Raw genomic sequence first — 18139 nt, 5'->3', positions numbered from 1 at the left:
GACTCACACTGTCCTGTATATCTAAAAGTTAGAAAGCAGACTCAGAATCTACTCATCCTACGTTTCTTTAGGCAGTTTGTACCCCCTTTACTGTAGTTACAGCCCCAACTTTTCTAGGAAGGCTTTACACTAGATATTGATTGCATTCAGCTGCAAGTTTGCCAGTGTTAAATGAACACTGTAAATGTTACCACTAACACAGTGTTGATTTAACACTGGGAAACTTGCTGTGTGAGGTCAGGTACTGATGTTAGGTGATTGGTTCTGGATCACAAACACCTCTACAGCTCATCACAAAGGCGTTGAATGAAACTCCATCACTCTATAGAATGCTGTTTTACTTCTCCAGAGCCCAGTGCTGGTTTATTCCCTTCTAGCTGATTGGCATTAGGCATGGTGACCTTAGGGTTGTGGCTGCTACAGAACACTCAGGCACTATTAGTGAGGTCTTTGAGTAGACTTATGCTTGATCTGCTGACTAGGCTAGAACAGTACTTGGGTTGGAGATTTGCAAATTTGCAGCGATTGCTTACGTTTGTAATACTCCTTTATAGAATTAGACCTGAGAAATTTTGAAACTCTGGACAATTAAATATTTACATGTTTCTTCCACAGGGTGAAAGAGGTGTACCTGGCAACAGAGGGGAACGAGTAAGAGCCAGAACATCACTTGATAACCACTTAAGAATGACCAGCTGCTAGCCATGTTGGCGTTATTATCCTTTTGTTTTTTGTCTCTGCATAGGGAAGTCCTCTGTCCATGCCTGGGCCACGTGGATATAAAGGGTTAAAAGGAGAAGCGGTGAGAAATGTGGGAGAATTCTGACCTCACTGTCCTTTAGCAGATTTCTGTGTGTTGAGAAAGAGCCTTGGTTCAAATCGATAAGCTGATCTTGGATCTAGGGAGTCGAGGATCTGACTAGCATTCCGTCTGTGTTTGTCAGGGGGAACGAGGACCTCCAGGATTTGACGGAGATAAAGGAGAGAAGGGAGAGGATGGGCCTCCTGGTGTCAAGGTATGCTAGATGGTTAGCTAGATACTATGTTTACTTGAAGTAAATTATTAGATGCTGCTCATATGTTCATTTCAAAATGCCCCAACTTTTATTTAATCCATCAACAACTGCTGGATCCAGTTAAAACTGCGTCATTGCCCTGAAAAGTAGAACCATTGGTCTGCTAATCCATTTCAGAGCACTGTTGGATGGCCATTTGGCTGATGACTGTTTAATGTTGTTTTTTATGCCTTCTGTGGTGATGTAGTTGTTATTTTTGTCTTGTTTATAATTGTGTGCCTGGGTGAGTGAAGGACCCACTGAAAATGGGACTATACTCTCAGCAGGTCATTGTGTGTATAAAAAAAAATATTTCCTGTGATAAATAGTATTAATTAAATTCCCAGTGATAAAAGGTATTAATTATATGAATGTAATTGGCGCTGACTCATCAAAGTCAGTGATGTCAGGAAGCAGTCTGTCGGTCAATTGAGAACCTATTCACTGTGCTGTGATGAATTCATAAGGTAATGTAATGTTTTTCTTATGTATTTGTAATATCAGGGTTTGAAGGGTGAGGCTGGAACCAAAGGAAAGATGGGACCCTTTGGGGCTCGAGGCCCAGTTGGACAAAAGGTAAGATTTAAGAAATAAGCAGTACTGTGCAGAGATTCTAGGCAGCTAAGCATATTATTTATAAGCCATTTTTTTTCTTGTAAAAACACAATATTACATTGTGCAAATAAACATAAGTTCAGTAAACATAATCAAGAATTTCTCACTTTAAAGAAAGTAGCTGAGATCTTACGAGCTAGTTTCAATAAAATAGCTTGGTGAGCTTGCACTGATCATGTGGATTTGTTTAATTCCATCACCAGCTTACCCGATTTAACAAAACTAAGCATTGATTGGCGAACCATGAATACACTCCATGTTTAATTAGCACAGTGATGTTTGTATTAATATTATTGATATTTATTCTTATTGGAGTGTTTTACTAAACAAGAAACACTTACTGCCCAAATCATAAGCTTTTTCATTCTAATGTTCACAAGTGTCTATTTTTTTATAGAATCGTGTATTGGTTTTAAGACATTTTTGTGGTTTAACTTCAGTTAAAGTACACTGGCAGTCAAAACTAATTGCTCAGATTCAAAAGAAACTGAGTATACATACATGAATATAAATCTATGAGAAAGTGGTGTGAGCCAATTATTATTATTTTTAATTTATCCCCTACCCTATTTATTGTTTAGTGTCATTTTCCTTTAGTTTAAGACTGTGTTCTGTGTTTTTTGTTACTTGTCATACGTGTTGCTCTCACCAAGACAAATTCCTTGTATGTGTAACATACTTGGTGAAATAAAGAGATTCTGATTCTGATTCTGATTATGATTATCAAACCCAGATGAGCACATACAAAATACTGATGGACACTCTCTGTGATCTGGTTGATTGATTTATTTGTTTGTTATTTTATTCCTGGTCTTTCTATCTATTTACTTGGATGGTCCATTATAAATACTCATGTGACATTCAACTAACATTCAACTGAATATGTAATAAATGCAACTGAATTTCAATACAAGGCTACACCTAACCATAACTCTTACCTTACCCTTAAATCATCCCTAAAACCTAACCCTAACCCTACACTCAACCTACACCTTAAATCTAACCCTAAACCTAACCCGCTCAAGGTTAGGATTAACATTAGATGTAGATTTAAGATTTAGGTTAAGGTTAGGATTTAGGGTTGATTTAAGGGTAGGTGTAGGGTTAGGGTGAGGTGTAGGGTTATATTCAATAGACAGTCATTTACATTCAACTTCAGAGTTCAGTTGCGTTTAATGGATATTCAGTTGAATGTTGGCATCCAATTAAAGTGATACAATTTTAGGAATCATTACAAAACCACTGAGCAATTCTACAATTTTGACATTTGTTTGCAGGGAGAGCCAGGGGAGCCAGGTATCGATGGAGAAGTTGTAAGTTGTCCAGATAGTCTTAAAATTTCAATAGATTATCTTGTGATTATCTTCTTAAATAGATTATCTTAAAATAGACATTAAAACAATTATGTGCGTATGACTTCCATAATAGGGCCGTAATGGAGCAGACGGCCTGGACGGTGAGAAAGGTGACAAGGGAGAGATGGGCCTGCAAGGACAAAAGGGTGACCAAGTAAGTGCAGTAAGCACTGTTTAGGAGTGTTAATAGTTTCTAGACTCCAGTACAGAAGATTTCTTCAGATTAGATGTTTTCGTGGATGGTGCGATTCCTGTGAATTCCCAGGTGTGAAGCAGATTTGAAGATTTTGAAGATTTCATAAACCTGCTTTTGTGTGCTTGTGCTTTGGTGTGCAGGGTGAGAAAGGAGAGCACGGTTTTCCAGGAGACGAAGGCATCAAAGGAGAAAAGGTAAAGCTCTAAACTCTGACCTGCATTTTGTCCATCTGCCCAAATGTTATACTGTTTTATTCTGTTTATCAGACTCTTGTTCAATTTTGACCTCTTTTGCTTCAGGGCTTCCGTGGATTACCAGGACGGATGGGCAGCTCAGGATTAGATGGAGAACAGGTATTCACTTTACATTATGTCTTACGTTGAGAATTTCTGAGAATTTCCCCACTGTGTGACTAATAAAGGATTATCTTATCTTATCTTATCTTATCTTACATTGTATCACAAAATGTTAATAATTCGCTGTAAAATCAAAATACCATAGTGTTTATTTGTCAAATACAGGGCAGTGCTGGAGGACCTGGGACTCCAGGCATTCCAGGACTGAATGGACTTCCTGGTCGAAAAGTGAGTATTACCAAAATAATGGCCACGATAGGTGTCCTGGATACCACCTTGATCATAAACTTATAATCTAGCATATTCTTAAAAATTATTACTTTCTGTAATGGTAAGTTGTAAATGAATTTGTTGTATAGGGAGATAAAGGTGATGGAGGTCTGAATGGACTTGATGGTGCACCAGGGAAAAAGGGAGAAAAGGTAATTAGGATTTATTAATTTTTTTTCTCATTAAGAAGATTCTGCCACCCAATCGTTATAATAAATCCTGTGCTTACCCTGTGCTTTATTCATCCTAAGGGAGCTTCAGGTTTTCCCGGTTTCCCTGGATTTAAAGGATCACCCGGTGCTCCCGGGATGAATGGTGCTCCTGGTCGACCTGGGCCAGTTGGGCCCAAAGGGGAAGTTGGACCAAAGGTACTAATGGGGCAGGCAACAGCTATGAAGAACAGCTGAATTCCTGCCAATGTGCATATCTTGTGTTATCTATATTGTGTATATTATGTCTGCAATTTAACTATTAGTTAAATTGCAATACAAACTCTGCCTAATTGCCTAATTTAATAACATTCTAACCAGGTGTCCACACAAATATGACCAGGTGTTTATTTCCCCTTCTCTCCCAATTTGGTACTGCCAATTAACTCACCCGTTCATAGCTCTCCCTAGCACTAGCAATGCTCCTGACACTAGGAGGGCAAGGACTTAACACATGTCTCAAGGGGAGAGCACGCCATCTACCCACCTGGGGGGAACACTGCCAATAATGACCCCCGGGCCATAGTGATAGCACAGTAGATCGCAGAGCCACTCTAAGCTCCTATGGTATTTTGACAAATAGACTGTCCTCAGAGACCTGGAAAGGTCTAATGGGCATCAGTAGTACACCAAAATGTGCAGAATTTCAAATAAATGTTGTATTTAGACTGTATGTTGTGGTAGGACAATATCACAATGATATGTCTATCAGATGCTGAAGTGTCTAGTTTCTGGGATGTTAAAGTACACTATATGTGCTTCATGGACTTTATCTTCCTTCTCAGGGAGAGCAAGGTAAAAGAGGCCGAGGGAAGACTTGTCAGAGAGGCCCCCCTGGAATTCCTGGACAAAGAGGAGTAGATGTAAGCTCTTCCCAACCAGAGCTCACAGCCAAACTTGTGGTGTGTTCTATAAAGATAAGTCCAGAGTGCTTAAAGGTAGACCACTTTCTGATGTCCCGCACAATGTCTGTGTGTGTTCTCCCCAGGGGGACATAGGCACAGAAGGAATGAAAGGAGAAAAAGGCGAGCCAGGACTTACAGTGAGTTTGTGGTTCCTGTCGTCAGTAATACTCCAGTCACATACAGTAGTATTACAGCAAATCTTTTTTACCCTTCTCGGCCATGTAGGTAGAGGAGGTGAAACACCTGGTGACCAACGAGGTGATAGAAAAGTGTGGTAAGCCAATGGGTATCATTATATATGTATGAGCCTGTGGACGTGGCTGTGTGGGTGGTTGGTGCATGCACGATTTTGCACATTTGTATGTATTTGTGCTCCTCCGTATACAGTTATGCGCGCTGAATCCCCTGCTGTTGCAGTATGGGGACCCCATGGGTTCCACCATCTGTTGTGTTCTAGAGTGTTCTCTCAGTGGAACAGGCTGCTGAGCTCCGAGTGGCTTCAGGAGCCATTCACAAACAACCTTAACAGTAAAAAAAAATCCCATTAACAGAAATTAAACATATGTCACACTGTGTTTTATCATTACAGCCTTTCAAATGAGAGTTAGAGCCCCTTCCAGCTCTAACAATGTCAAGCTGATCAGATGTGCTCCTCTTAGATTTTTGTGAATGACTTTTGGCTAACAAGAGATACCATCTGTGACAGCATTTCTGTTTTCTGTGTTTGATCAAGGGAAGGACTACCTTCTTGTCGTGAACACCAATGATCCGGATGAAGGAAGCATTCTGAAGGATGAGGTCGAAATGGAGGAGGTGGACGAAGAGGTGCTGGAGCTACCAACCGCTTTGCCCACTGTTTCAGACGAGCCGACCGTTGCATATGACAACACCACAAGAAAGCAAGGTAATAATTAACAAGTTTTAGAATAGTAACCCCTTCCTTTGTGGTATTCTTTGTCTACACAAGTCTGTTTACTGAGATTTGTTTCAGTATGATTACAATGCCCTAAATATAGCATGCTCTGCAAGCTTTGATCTGTCAGTTGTGAATATGACAACGCATCAAAACAATGGCATGCCATGCCATGCCTGAAGGGTGAAATATGACATGTTCGTAGAGAAACAAGTGTAGGCTAATCACCCAGAAAGAGTTCACTCTGTGCTGCTTCATTAATGTCTAAAGGAGACAGGAAATAGTCATAGGACGTCAATGCAGAGTTCCTGCATGGCTCAGTGAATGCAACAGTGTTTAGGCCTGCTGGTGGAACGTCAAGCAGTGTTTTAGGACAAACATCATTAGAAATGGACCAACAGTGTTTTCTAGTTGGACAGCTGTGGTTAGACATTTACATAGACTCATCATGTACATAAATGTCATGGCAATATTGGACTTTCAGGGATTCATTTCTGGGGCAGAATGAGTGTACAACATACATGTTTAATGCACAAAATGTTAAGTTTTTCTCTTGAAATCTACATACATTACATACAGGGGATGTCAATTTATTCCAGCCAAGCAGAATCATATGTGATCAGTTGTTGGAAGACTCACCAATTGATTAAAACATGGAATCAGATGTGCTGCTGGTTGTTTAGAATGAAAACCTGCAGCCGCACAGGCCCTTTGCAGATAAGATTGGACACCCTTGATATACACCCACTTACATAATTCATTCACTGGAGCTGCAAGTTCCAAAATGTATTTTAGCTTGCCTAAGCCAAGACTTCTTAACTTCCAGTTAGTGATCATAATTGATTGGTACACAACAAATAAGCCAGTGTTGAATCAATACTTGATTTAACTGTGTAGTTTCTCTGTGCCCTCATAAAAAGGTTGTTTAACAGCACTGTACTGACCAACATACAGTACAGTGGGAAAGGCCCAGGAGCTTAGTGCAGATCTGAGAAGGATGAGTCAGCTAAGTCTTTTGAGCTGTTTTAACTCCGGAAAATGTCTGGATAATCAGGTTCAGGCATTATCTTACCGTTTCAAACATGTAGCATAGTTCTTGTGTCAGACATGTTCACTGTGTGTCACTACAGGTGTGGTTGTGACAAGGAGTGCCACCTGTGTAGTGAGACAGGGCGCTGAAAGTACACTGCAAAAAATTTCACATCAATCACATCAAAGATGGCGAAGAGACTACTGACTCATTCATAGTGATGTTATCAACATACCCACTTTTAATTCTCCAGAAAAATGACATGCTCTTTTTACATGTGGGCTCAGGTTGACACCACCCAGACTTTGTACTAAAGGGCCGACAGGACAATGTCCAGGTAATGCCTGGTACAACTGATGTGAACATTTGCATTTACACATATAGAACCTTTGGGGAATGTATAGTAAACCTCTTTCTCCCCCACCTGAGAGAAAATTGTTTCAGATAGTCAAGAACACTCAAAAACCATCAAGGCTGCTGGAACACCAGTGTCACAGTCTGCAGTCATTTCACATTGCTATGGATTCAGAGGCTGCCATGAAGCTTTCTAGAAAAAAAATTGTATGGTCAGATGAGACAAAGGCTGGGCTCTTCGGCCACAATGACCATACCTAAATAGCACCAAATCATGGTGGTGGTAGCATCATGATTTGGTGCTATTTTGCGGCCAGGGGAACTGGTACACTACACAAAGTGGATGAAAAAATAAAGAAACGGGACTACCTTAGAATTCTTCAACCTCAAAACACCAGCTAGTCGGCTGAAACTAGGCGAATACAACTGAATGTTGTGAGTGGTCAGATATTTACATTTACATTTACATTTACGGCATTTAGCAGACGCTCTTATCCAGAGCGACTTACAAAGTGCTTTGCTATTTACCCAAGAAAACCTTCGCTAGTTAGAATAGGCTAATAATTCAAAAGATACCTCCAAGCTTAGACATTACTAAACACAATACAATAAGGCGACCATTTGATATTTTCCAGATATCAACCAGAATTCTGACAGAGGCTTGTTGATGGCTACCGAAAGCATCTGGTCAGGGTGCAACTTGCTAAGGGACATTTAAGAGTTTAGTTAAGAGTTTTATTTTTCACTTAAATATGTATGCTCACTTATGCTGTCCCAGAATTAGCATTCAAATTTCAGTGTTCTGATATTTATTTTCCTGTTTTAAGTAATAATGTTAATTGACAGACTCAAAACTTTTTAGGCTGAACAAAATATTTAATTAAGACTAACTGTTTGAAAACTGTAAATGGGAAAAATTAACATAGTAAGTTTTCAATTTCACTTATGTTGTGCAGTTTTGCAGTTTTGCTGCTGTCATTTGCTAAGTTATTACTCTAATGCCATCTTCGTGCATCCAGCAGCACAACCTTTTTTTTTGTATTGTTTCAATTAAAGAGGCTTTCATTATCGAAAAACTAAAGGTCAGAAAGATCTTTAAAGGAAGATGCAACACATTTTGAAATTCACATGTTGAACTTGCCATGTTGAACTTGCCATGCGCTAGCCATGTCAAACCAGTGTGTGCAGCCATTAATGAGGCTAAACTGAAACTCCCTCGAGGCTTGACTTGACTTTCAAGCGAGATGACTTGGACTTGCACCCCAAAGACTGACTAATTAAGTGACTTGTCCACATCTCTGATGTACACAGTGTTAGCTAACTAATGCCGCTGTCATGTGTGGAGGTGTGGAAACTGTACACTGTGATCAAAAATGGATCTGTACATTACTGGAAAAGAAACAGTTCTGTTGCTATGTAGACCCATCTACATAACACCAAAATAGTTATGCAATGCTAGGTAGAACCATCTACAAAGTTTCTCAATCTGAAGGACACTTCAACAAGGTAAAAAAACACATTCAAACATTCAGAGGTATGGTCTATTCATGTGGATTCCAACCCTTACTGCTACCTTACTGCAGTTTTTAACTCCAACCCAAATCTTGAACTCCATTCCACCAATCAGTGACTTCTGAAGGCAGTAATAAGCTGGATCAGATCAGGATTAAGACGGGATCCAAAGTCTAGGATAAGGTAGCTCTCCAGGAGCATGCTTGAAGACCACTAATTAAAAAAAAAACACTCCTGACTTTACTAAAGACTGTTATAGAACAAGGTAGAAACTTATTCAAATGAAACTAAACCATGTAAACAAAAATAACCTGAGCCACTATAGCTATAGCAGACAAGACTAATAACTCCGGGGAAACGGGTAATAAAACTAGTCACTGGTGGAAACACTGATAACAAGGTGGGACTAGTGAGGAGACATGAAAGAGGACTGGAGAAGACTAAGAAGAGAGAAACCAAAGTTGGGCCAAGTTCACTAATCAAAAAAAAAAAGGGTCCAGATTCTGATTCTGTTTTGTTCTAATATTAAAAAAAACAGGAGACATTTTTTGTTCTGTTTGTTGGAGCTTGTTGTGTCTTAAAGTGTGCCACTATTGTACATTCCTACAGACAGCATTCACTTTCAATTCCAGCAGTCATGCTCATGCGGGGCTCACGTTAGTGAAACATGGACTAGGTGGGTCCCAAATGGGCCCCATTGTGCAGAATATAACTCAGATGGGGCCCATGTTTAACCCCTCCTGATCCCATCACGAACCCTGGTGGGGGCCAACGCGAAACCCAAGAAGAGAACATGCTGATTCCCAGTTGGACTACCCATACTGGCCCAACATGGACATGTTAGCTTACAATCAAGACTTACAAAAAACTGATGAATGTACTGAATACACATGTTTGTGCCTCATAGGACTTGACAAAGAGGAAAAGCAGCCAGAGAGAGAGCGTAGATACGCTTTCAAGCACATACCAGGTAACTGCATAATGGCCATGTTTATGTAATTAAAAAGGTGCATTAGTCAGACTAACCTAAATGCCTAAATAAAGAAGTAACTGATAACACTAGTAAATGTGCTGTGGCTGAAATTGCTTAAATATTTGATACAATGTTTAGACTGTGTTTCTACCCCTATTATGGTTTATTCCAATCTATCGGTTATGAACCAGACTGGGAGGTTTTTAACAATAGGGTGCTGAGCCCTTGATTGAACAGTTAAACTGATGTGCCACTCTAGAGCTGTGAAATTATACAACATGAAAACACAGTTCTGAGTAAATTTACCTTTTTAGTATTTCTTGGACGCTTTCACATAGTTTCTGTACATCAGGGTTCTTCAGATTCAGTCCTGGAGGGCCAGTGTCCAGCCCTGCTCAATCACCCCCACTACACCTGGTCACTAACATTAACAGTTTGATCCAGGTGTGTCTAAGTGGGGAAATTGCCAAACTGTGCTGGACACTGGATTTAAAGAACCCTGTTGTATACAGTGTCTAACAGGCTGCTTGCCAAGAGACAGGATGTCATAAGTTTGAATCCCATCAACACTGTAGCTCTCAGGAGTGTGAGAATAGGAAGGCCTCCCCCATGTGATAGGGAAAGTTCTGACCTACAGATGGGAGTTAACAAACATGAACTAAAAACTGTACAAAATATCTCAGCTGCGGCACATTTATTAATGTTTCTGAGTCGGCTCAACTTGTATATGTATTATTAGTAATTAGTTACTTTATTATTTTGTCTGTCTTTATTTTCTACAATGCAGTTTTAAAGTTATAAAGTATTCATTACTAACGAGCTGTAGAATAGAATTAGTAATGATGTGTAGTAATGCTTCCCCCCTCTGGCCCCCTCTGCAGGCTCTGTCGCTGACGTGTGTTTTGAGCCGATGTCCGAGGGCAACTGCTCCGAGTTCACGCTGCTCTGGTACTTCCACTTGAGCTCTGGAGATTGTCGGCCCTTTGTCTACAGCGGCTGCGGGGGAAACAGAAACCGCTTTAGCACAAAACATGACTGTCAGACCTTCTGCAGCCTACTGAGTCAGAGAGGTAATGAGTCAATCACTGACAATCCATAGAGAGTGCTTATGCAGTCAGAACGGACAGTGATGCAGTCACTTCACATGTGCACAGCAAGCCAGGCCCATTTGCTAAAGAGGAACATATTAGGAGGGATATTTTATCCTTTAGCAAAGGAGAAGGATGAGTTAAGATAATAACAGTGTGATGAGTAGGTGTGTGCAGGTGTGGCTACAACCTGCTCTAATGATTTAGCTGACATGAGGATGACCTTGCTCATATCAAGCCCTTGTAAACATTTTTTTTTAAAGGCTGCCCTTTACCATTATGTGGCCAATTTAATGTACACAGATCAGCCATAACATTAAAACCAGGTGAAGTGAATAACACTGATTATCCAATTACAGTGGGACCTGTCAGTGGAACAGTCAGTTCCTGAAGGTGATGTGTTGGAAGCAGGAAAAATAGGCAAGCGTAAGAATCTGAGCCACTTGTACAAGGACCAAACTGTGGTTGTAGGAGACTGGGTCAGACCATCCCTGAAACAGCAGGTCTTGTGGATTATAAGGCAGTATGCAATGGTAGTACCTACCAAAATTGGCAACAGGATCATGGGCACTTATTTATGCGAAGGCCTTGCAATATCCAGGATTTGTTGGTTATGCCTTGGTACCAGATCCCACAGAACACATTTAGAGGTCTTGTGAAGTCCATGTATGACTGAACAATGATTTAGTATTAGTGTTATTATTATTAGTGCTTGCATTTTAACATCTTTTTGGTTTTCTTTATTCATGCAGATCCTGGGTCCTGATGACACTACACTTGTTGTTTCACTAACTTTTCAGGGTGCTTTTTTCCCAACGATTATTGTCCATGTTGTTTTATGTCCATGATTAATGTAGTAAAAGGTTTTGTTAGTTACTTGTCTATACTTGTATACATGCGATTTAACTGTGCTTGCTGTATATGGCCCCAGCATTTAGATGGTTGGAATTGTTTTGAATGTAATTCTTGTCATTGTACACCTGCAATATATATATATGAACCATGAATATATACCATGAACCATGCATTGTTGCACTGCTGTACTGGCACATGCCTTCTATTTCCATTCTTATTGTTTTATTAATAGGTGAGTAATGACATATAAAACAACTGCACAGTTCTGTGGTTCAAACTGCTTGGTCTACACTTGTAACGTGGAGTCACTGACACTGTGTTCCTTATGTTTACTGTTTTGCACTAATGGCGCTTTTTATTTGAATACATACTGAACATCTGACTCATTCTTGTTTGTGAAGTATTAAAGTGGCAAAACACACTGTGGGTGCCTTATTGGACAGTAGGATGCTGACTATGTGTTTGTGTATGTGTGTAACTGCGTGGGTTTACGTCGTGACCTCTCTCTCACTTGCATTTGCAGTTTCATCCTGTTTATAAATGCTGCCTTGTTGGCTTTTCTTCAACTCAGTTTGTTGAGTCGTGTCTGGACAGCGTCTCCTGGGGGCAGACAGAAATTCCTCAAAGAACTGTCTTATGTTTTTGTTTTTGGGTTTGTTGGTGGAGAGTGTGTTTACATGTGCCCGTAGGCTAAACATCACCACCCCCTTTCTCTCATTATCTTCATAGTACACTCATCTGACCTTCTTCGCCTCTACTAAGAGATGCAAGATCTTTAATATGACATTTTATCTATCAGATCTTATATAAGCACTGACCATACTGGCCCCTCTTGTGAGGTGTTTGCCTGTTTCTCATCAGCACGATATGTCCAAGCAGTAGGGGGTGCCATGTAGTGGGCAGCACTCCATATGAAGGCGTGGCGAGATGGGCGAGTCTCTGAGGACAGACGCTGGGATCTAGGGGATCCCGGACTGAACTCAAGGTGAGAGCCTGGGAGAAAAGCAAGGCCAACGACAATATGCTAAGTGAAGCACATGTGATGCAGCACTTATAATATATAGCTCTGCAACAGTAGATAAGAGCCTTATAACGGAGGTTTGGGGCTTGTTTGTTAGACAGAAAGGTGTCTTTATCATCCCTCTGTTACACTGGCAGTGTATCTGGCTAGTTTTGACCTCTAGTGGTTCAGCTCTGCCATTGCAGTCTGAGATTTTCCTTTAGTTTGTAGATCAGAACAGTTGACCAACCAGACACGTTGATGGTGGATGCAGGAACTAACAAAAAACAAAATTGAATTAGAAGAAATTGTCTCATTGCTCTGGTCTGGCATCAGTTCGTTAGTGTCTATTAGAAGAGTATTATTTTGGAAAGTCGTGCATGTGAGTACTGATTGAATAAGCTTGATCATACTGGGGATCAAAGCAGGCAGAGGTGTTCATGACCATTTAGGAGGTCAGACTGTACCCGTACTGTCTGAGATGTTAACAATGCAAATGTCCAGTGCTCACCACTCCCACAGGCGATAATTAAACCTAAAGTCCTCTGAGCCGTTCTTGACAACGGGCTGCAGAGCAATTAGTGCTCAAAGAGGGTCATTTGATTGAAAAAGATCAGACCATCTCTAACCCGGAGAATAGACACTAAATTGGTCCTGGAAACAGAAAGATGTTAATTTGACCCTTTTGACCCTGTGATCAGTTTTTGCTGATGCTGAGTTGCAAACATGGCTCTTCAACCATGCGACCAACACCAGTGGTCACATTTACATTACATTTTACAGCATTTGGCTAGCACACTTATCCAGAACGGCTTACGTTTGAACCATGTTATACAGGTAGGCAAATGTAGTGGTACGAGTTTTGCCCAAGGACTCTTATTGGTGTGAAGTGGTGTTCTCGCCTGGCCAGGAAATCAAACCCTGGGGAGTGTGGTGTTGTTAACTGCTACGCTAAACCAACCACACCAACCATGCTCCAGGAGATCTACCTTCCTGCAGCTTCAATGTGACCCCACTCGAGTCGTCTAATGATTGCTTTCAGAAGTCCTTGATGAGCTGCTTGGATTTGGGCTGGAGATGAAACATGTGGAATGGTAGATTTAGGGACGACCATGGCCTAAAGATTATGTAAGCGGACTTGGGAATGGCCATCAGGATGTCAAGTTGGTGACTGATGCCTTATACAACAAACACGGTGGAGCTCTCCGTGGTTCTGAATGCTTAAAGTTCGTATGAACTTGTTACAGCAGGCTGATTAAGCAGAGATTCGAGCGTATACTTTCCAGTAATGCAACAGATGAAGACATGGCAGGTTCTGTGTTCTAGAGGATCCTGGACTGAAAGTGGAAAACCTGCGAGAAAAACAAGGCAAACTTAGTACACCTGAGCAGTGATTTCCAACTCTGGTCCTGAAGGAAGCCATGCCCTGCACATCTGAGTGTTTACCCTGCTTCCATCAAACCTGATCTATCTAATCACCTAATGTGTGTGAAAGTTGGCAGTGCAGGCGGACTGGAGGGAAAACTGCACTAAAACTTTGAAGCTTTTCGCATCACAGTCAAGCTTATTGAACACAGAAAAACTCTGATGACTGAGCTTCTCTGAATACTGGCTATACTGGCTATAACTTTATCATGATGTTTTCTTGTGTTTTTCATGTTATTCTACTTCAAGCGTGTTCATCTGTTACTGTTATTAGTTGCTTAAGTGTTCCAAAAATGTGCAGTGCTCTTCTTAATGTTGACAAGAAAATGATTACCTTATCTTGGCCGTCTGATGCAGTGATTAATGCGATCAAAATATCCATTTTAATACTAGAAGAATTTTCTGAAAAGTGTTATCCAAATATCCTTCCTACTGTTTTAATACTGAGAGCATTTTCCTATGATGTCATTTAGGCTATGACAAATACCCTATGTAGCCTATATTTCTGCCATGCTGCTTTTAGCCGATCAGCATTCACTACCTCCAGTTTTATTTAGACAGCTGGAGCTATAAATAAACGCTCCGGTAAGACATTTTGACAGGGGAAAGTTTGGGGACAGTCGTTGAGGACTGGTGAGTGTCTATTAATCACTGTTCTCTTCTACCTGGGCGGGACCGCTGATGTCAGATGCGTGACATCATGACTGGTGTCCAATCAGACTGCACTAATTGAATCCCCGGGCAGAGGGGCTGAGAGTCCAAATGCCTTATACTGCCTGATCCAGAGCGGAGCAGAGCGCAGTCTTTACCAACTTTACCATTAACTCCAACCTAAAGCAGCTTCAGTTTCATTACTTTCCCTCACAGCTGGGACTCTTAGTCTGTGTCGTTCTGCTGATTTTTTACCACAGAGAATTGTCCAAACCCAACGCTGCAGGTACGTTCACTACACGTTTAACGTCTACTCTTGACCTAATTACTACGACTGTTTCTCTGTAGTTTCATCTTAACATATATTTACTGACAACTCCTGTGTTTTAACTGATTGTTGACTGTTGTTTTGTGTCTGCATATACAGTGTTCATTTGTTTACAGCTGACTTTGTGAGCAGCACGTGTTAGTGTAGATGTAGATGGACTGTAGATGTTTCAGGTGGATGGGAGGTGATGGAGATTAACTGTAGGTAAATTAGATGGACTGTAGATGTTTGAGATGGTTGGTAGGGGATAGAGACTAACTGTAGCTGAATCAGATGGACTGTAGATGTTTCAGGTGGACGGGAGGTGATGGAGATTAACTGTAGGTGAATCAGATGGACTGTAGATGTTTGAGATGGTTGGTAGGGGATGGAGACTAACTGTAGCTAAATCAGATGGACTGTAGATGTTTCAGGTGGACGGGAGGTGATGGAGATTAACTGTAGGTGAATCAGATGGACTGTAGATGTTTGAGATGGTTGGTAGGGGATGGAGACTAACTGTAGCTAAATCAGATGGACTGTAGATGTTTGAAGTGGATGGGAGGTGATGGAGATTAACTGTAGGTGAATCAGATGGACTGTATATGTTTGAGGTGGGCAGGAGAGGTTTGGAGATTAACTGAAGGTGAATCAGATGGATTGTAGATGTTTTAGGTGGATGGGAGGTGATGGAGATTAACTGTAGGTGAATCAGCTGGACTGTATATGTTTGAGGTGGGCAGGAGAGGTTTGGAGATTAACTGAAGGTGAATCAGATGGATTGTAGATGTTTAAGGTGGGCAGGAGAGGTTTGGAGATTAACTGAAGGTGAATCAGATGGATTGTAGATGTTTTAGGTGGACGGGAGGTGATGGAGATCAACTGTAGGTTGTCTATAGTTGGACTGTAGGTGTTAGAGATGGTCAGGAAGTGACAGAAATGAAATGTAGGTTCTCTAAATTGGACTAAAGGTTTTAGAGATAGACCTGGCCTGTAGGTGTTTTAGTTGGACTATAAATGTTAGAGGTGGACTGGATGGGTTTTAAATGGACTGTAGGTCAGAAAGGTGTTAATTCAACAATGGGAATTTTACCTAAGAAAGTCTAGCTTGCCTTCTGGACATTTTGATGCGACTCTATGTGTGCTTGTTGTCCAGCAGTACACAGTCATGGTGCTGACCAGATCCCTTCTGGTGCTTGCCGTCCTCTGCGCTCCGCTCTCCAGCCTCTGCCTGCGGCCACCCGAAACTGATCCGGACCTCCTATGCCCTGACGAGCTCCTCCCCACAACTAACAATGACGAGCTGCCACTAAACGCACTCTATGACAGCCTGCACCTTCTCCACAGGGCCGGAGACTCCCTTTCTCTGGAGGAAAGCCGAGAGAGGAGGACTTCTCCTGGGTCTGGCTACAGGTTTCTGAGCCAGAGTCTGCTCAGGAGGAGTAAGATGTACCGGAACGGAGCCAAAGGTGACCGTGGCAGCAGAATGACCCTTTCATTGGACGTTCCCACCAGCCTTATGAACATACTGTTTGACATTGCCAAAGGCAAGAGCCTGCGTGCCCAGGCTGCCCACAACGCACGTCTAATGGCACAGATCGGGTAAAGAAGACAGAGCTGCAGAGCTTCCAGAAGCAGACTTTTCTCCCTCAGTTGTGTCTAATTAATGTCATTGAGTCGCCTCTCACATTAGCATTAATGTAGAGCAGGCGAACAGATTCAAACAGGTCTAACTGATTTTTTGACTTTTAAGGGAATTTTCATTAGCCTCTGTGGATTATTTATTTGAGCTGGTTTCATGATGTATAAATCTAAGGAATGTATTTCTATTGGAAGCTGAAAATGGGGTCACTTGATGAGATGTTGAGTTCACAATGATGTTAATAATAGTTCATGCTGGTCAGTCAACAGAACCATGGGGGAGCTAAGATTAATATCATTGTGGTGAGAAATAAATGTCGGGTGGTTGAAGGCAAAAGTATTGTCTGGTATCAAAGAGCTTGTTTGGTATCAGGGATCAGTTTCTGTATAAAGAATGCTGCACACACTGTTCCCACCATGTCCTTTCTTCACAAACTTTCCACTAGTCCACTAAGATGCAAAGTACGACGATGTGTACTGACGTGAGGGCCTTAAACCAGATGGCTTTCCTAAGAATCCAAGAAATGTGCACTACACTCCATTACAATTATTTAAGAGTGTGCTTTCCCCTTGTTATGGAAAATGATATTATAACCACATTATAATTTTATGTTGATTCATAATAGACTCATTTAAAATCCACTCATTCATTGTAATCATGCTTAGCCTGGTGATAGTGTGTGCTAAACACCAACTACATCACTTTATTTAATGATAGGTGCACTAGAAACAAACTAATTAAAATCCAACCAGGAAAATCAACACATTGGATTCCTATCAAGGAATCAAGGTTAATGTGCAGCCAGACAACCAGTCTGAAACGGCAGAAAACAGCTAAATAAACATAAATGTAATAAAATAAAAAGTGCCCTGTTAATAAAGATGAATGAACATATGCAGATCAAACTTCAGCCCATGCTCTGCACATCAGTAATGTTATAACATGGCTATAAAAACAGGCCAGACTTGCTAATCCTTTGTGTGGTGCTGAACAGTTTGCACCAAGAAAATGCGCCAAAATATCCTAAATATACTTGTATATGTAGAGTACGTTCACATCCAATCAGCTCTCCTAATAATGGAAAACACCCTTCTCAAATAGGCTTACAGTTATACAGTTATATTAACAAACATGAGCAAAAAACACTACATGGACAAAAGTATTGGGACACCTGTTCATTCATTGTTTCTCCTGAAATCAAAGATATTAATAAGAGTTTATCCTGCTTTTGTAGGAAGGAGCATTATTGTAAAGATTTGTTTGATTATGTTTAGCATCAAGTGTTACTGAGGTCAGGATGTTGGATGATCATGACCCCCACCTCATCCTCACCTCTACTCACACTCATTGGTATACTCCCCTAAAGTACTGTATGGAGCAGCATTAATCCAGAGAACGCAGTTCCACTGCTCCACAGCTCAATGCTCT

General features: G+C 41.0%; 2 protein-coding genes across 3 annotated transcripts in view; both read left to right on the top strand.

The window, feature by feature from the left end:
- Nucleotides 1–12126, top strand: part of col7a1l (collagen type VII alpha 1-like) — an 89828-nt gene extending 77702 nt beyond the window's left edge. Inside the window, 18 exon segments of the mRNA XM_072672898.1 lie at nt 616–651; nt 746–802; nt 945–1016; nt 1560–1631; nt 2948–2983; nt 3099–3179; nt 3362–3415; nt 3521–3574; nt 3743–3805; nt 3937–3999; nt 4099–4215; nt 4842–4919; nt 5045–5098; nt 5187–5235; nt 5695–5879; nt 9698–9740; nt 10625–10813; nt 11584–12126. Coding sequence (XP_072528999.1) covers nt 616–651; nt 746–802; nt 945–1016; nt 1560–1631; nt 2948–2983; nt 3099–3179; nt 3362–3415; nt 3521–3574; nt 3743–3805; nt 3937–3999; nt 4099–4215; nt 4842–4919; nt 5045–5098; nt 5187–5235; nt 5695–5879; nt 9698–9740; nt 10625–10813; nt 11584–11597 — 1317 coding nt within the window. The 3' untranslated portion in view covers nt 11598–12126.
- A 2739-nt stretch (nt 12127–14865) lies between these two features.
- Nucleotides 14866–17116, top strand: ucn3l (urocortin 3, like). 2 transcript variants are annotated; one of them, XM_072673905.1, is made up of 2 exons: nt 14866–15048; nt 16229–17116. In XM_072673905.1, the coding sequence occupies exon 2, from the start codon at nt 16238–16240 to the stop codon at nt 16673–16675; it is 438 nt and encodes a 145-aa protein (XP_072530006.1). In that variant the 5' UTR covers nt 14866–15048; nt 16229–16237; the 3' UTR covers nt 16676–17116. The 2 variants fall into 2 exon arrangements, with proteins under 2 accessions (XP_072530006.1, XP_072530005.1); XM_072673904.1 differs by having other exon boundaries at nt 16226–17116.
- The last annotated feature ends 1023 nt before the right edge of the window (nt 17117–18139 follow it).

Source organism: Salminus brasiliensis, chromosome 2, assembly GCF_030463535.1.
Source record: "Salminus brasiliensis chromosome 2, fSalBra1.hap2, whole genome shotgun sequence".
Lineage (NCBI taxonomy): Eukaryota > Metazoa > Chordata > Actinopteri > Characiformes > Bryconidae > Salminus > Salminus brasiliensis.
This window is presented reverse-complemented; position numbering and strand designations above follow the sequence as displayed.

Excerpts from the sequence above, each read along its gene's own strand:
- ucn3l (XM_072673905.1), top strand. The coding sequence starts at position 16,238 with ATGGTGCTGACCAGATCCCTTCTGGTGCTTGCCGTCCTCTGCGCTCCG.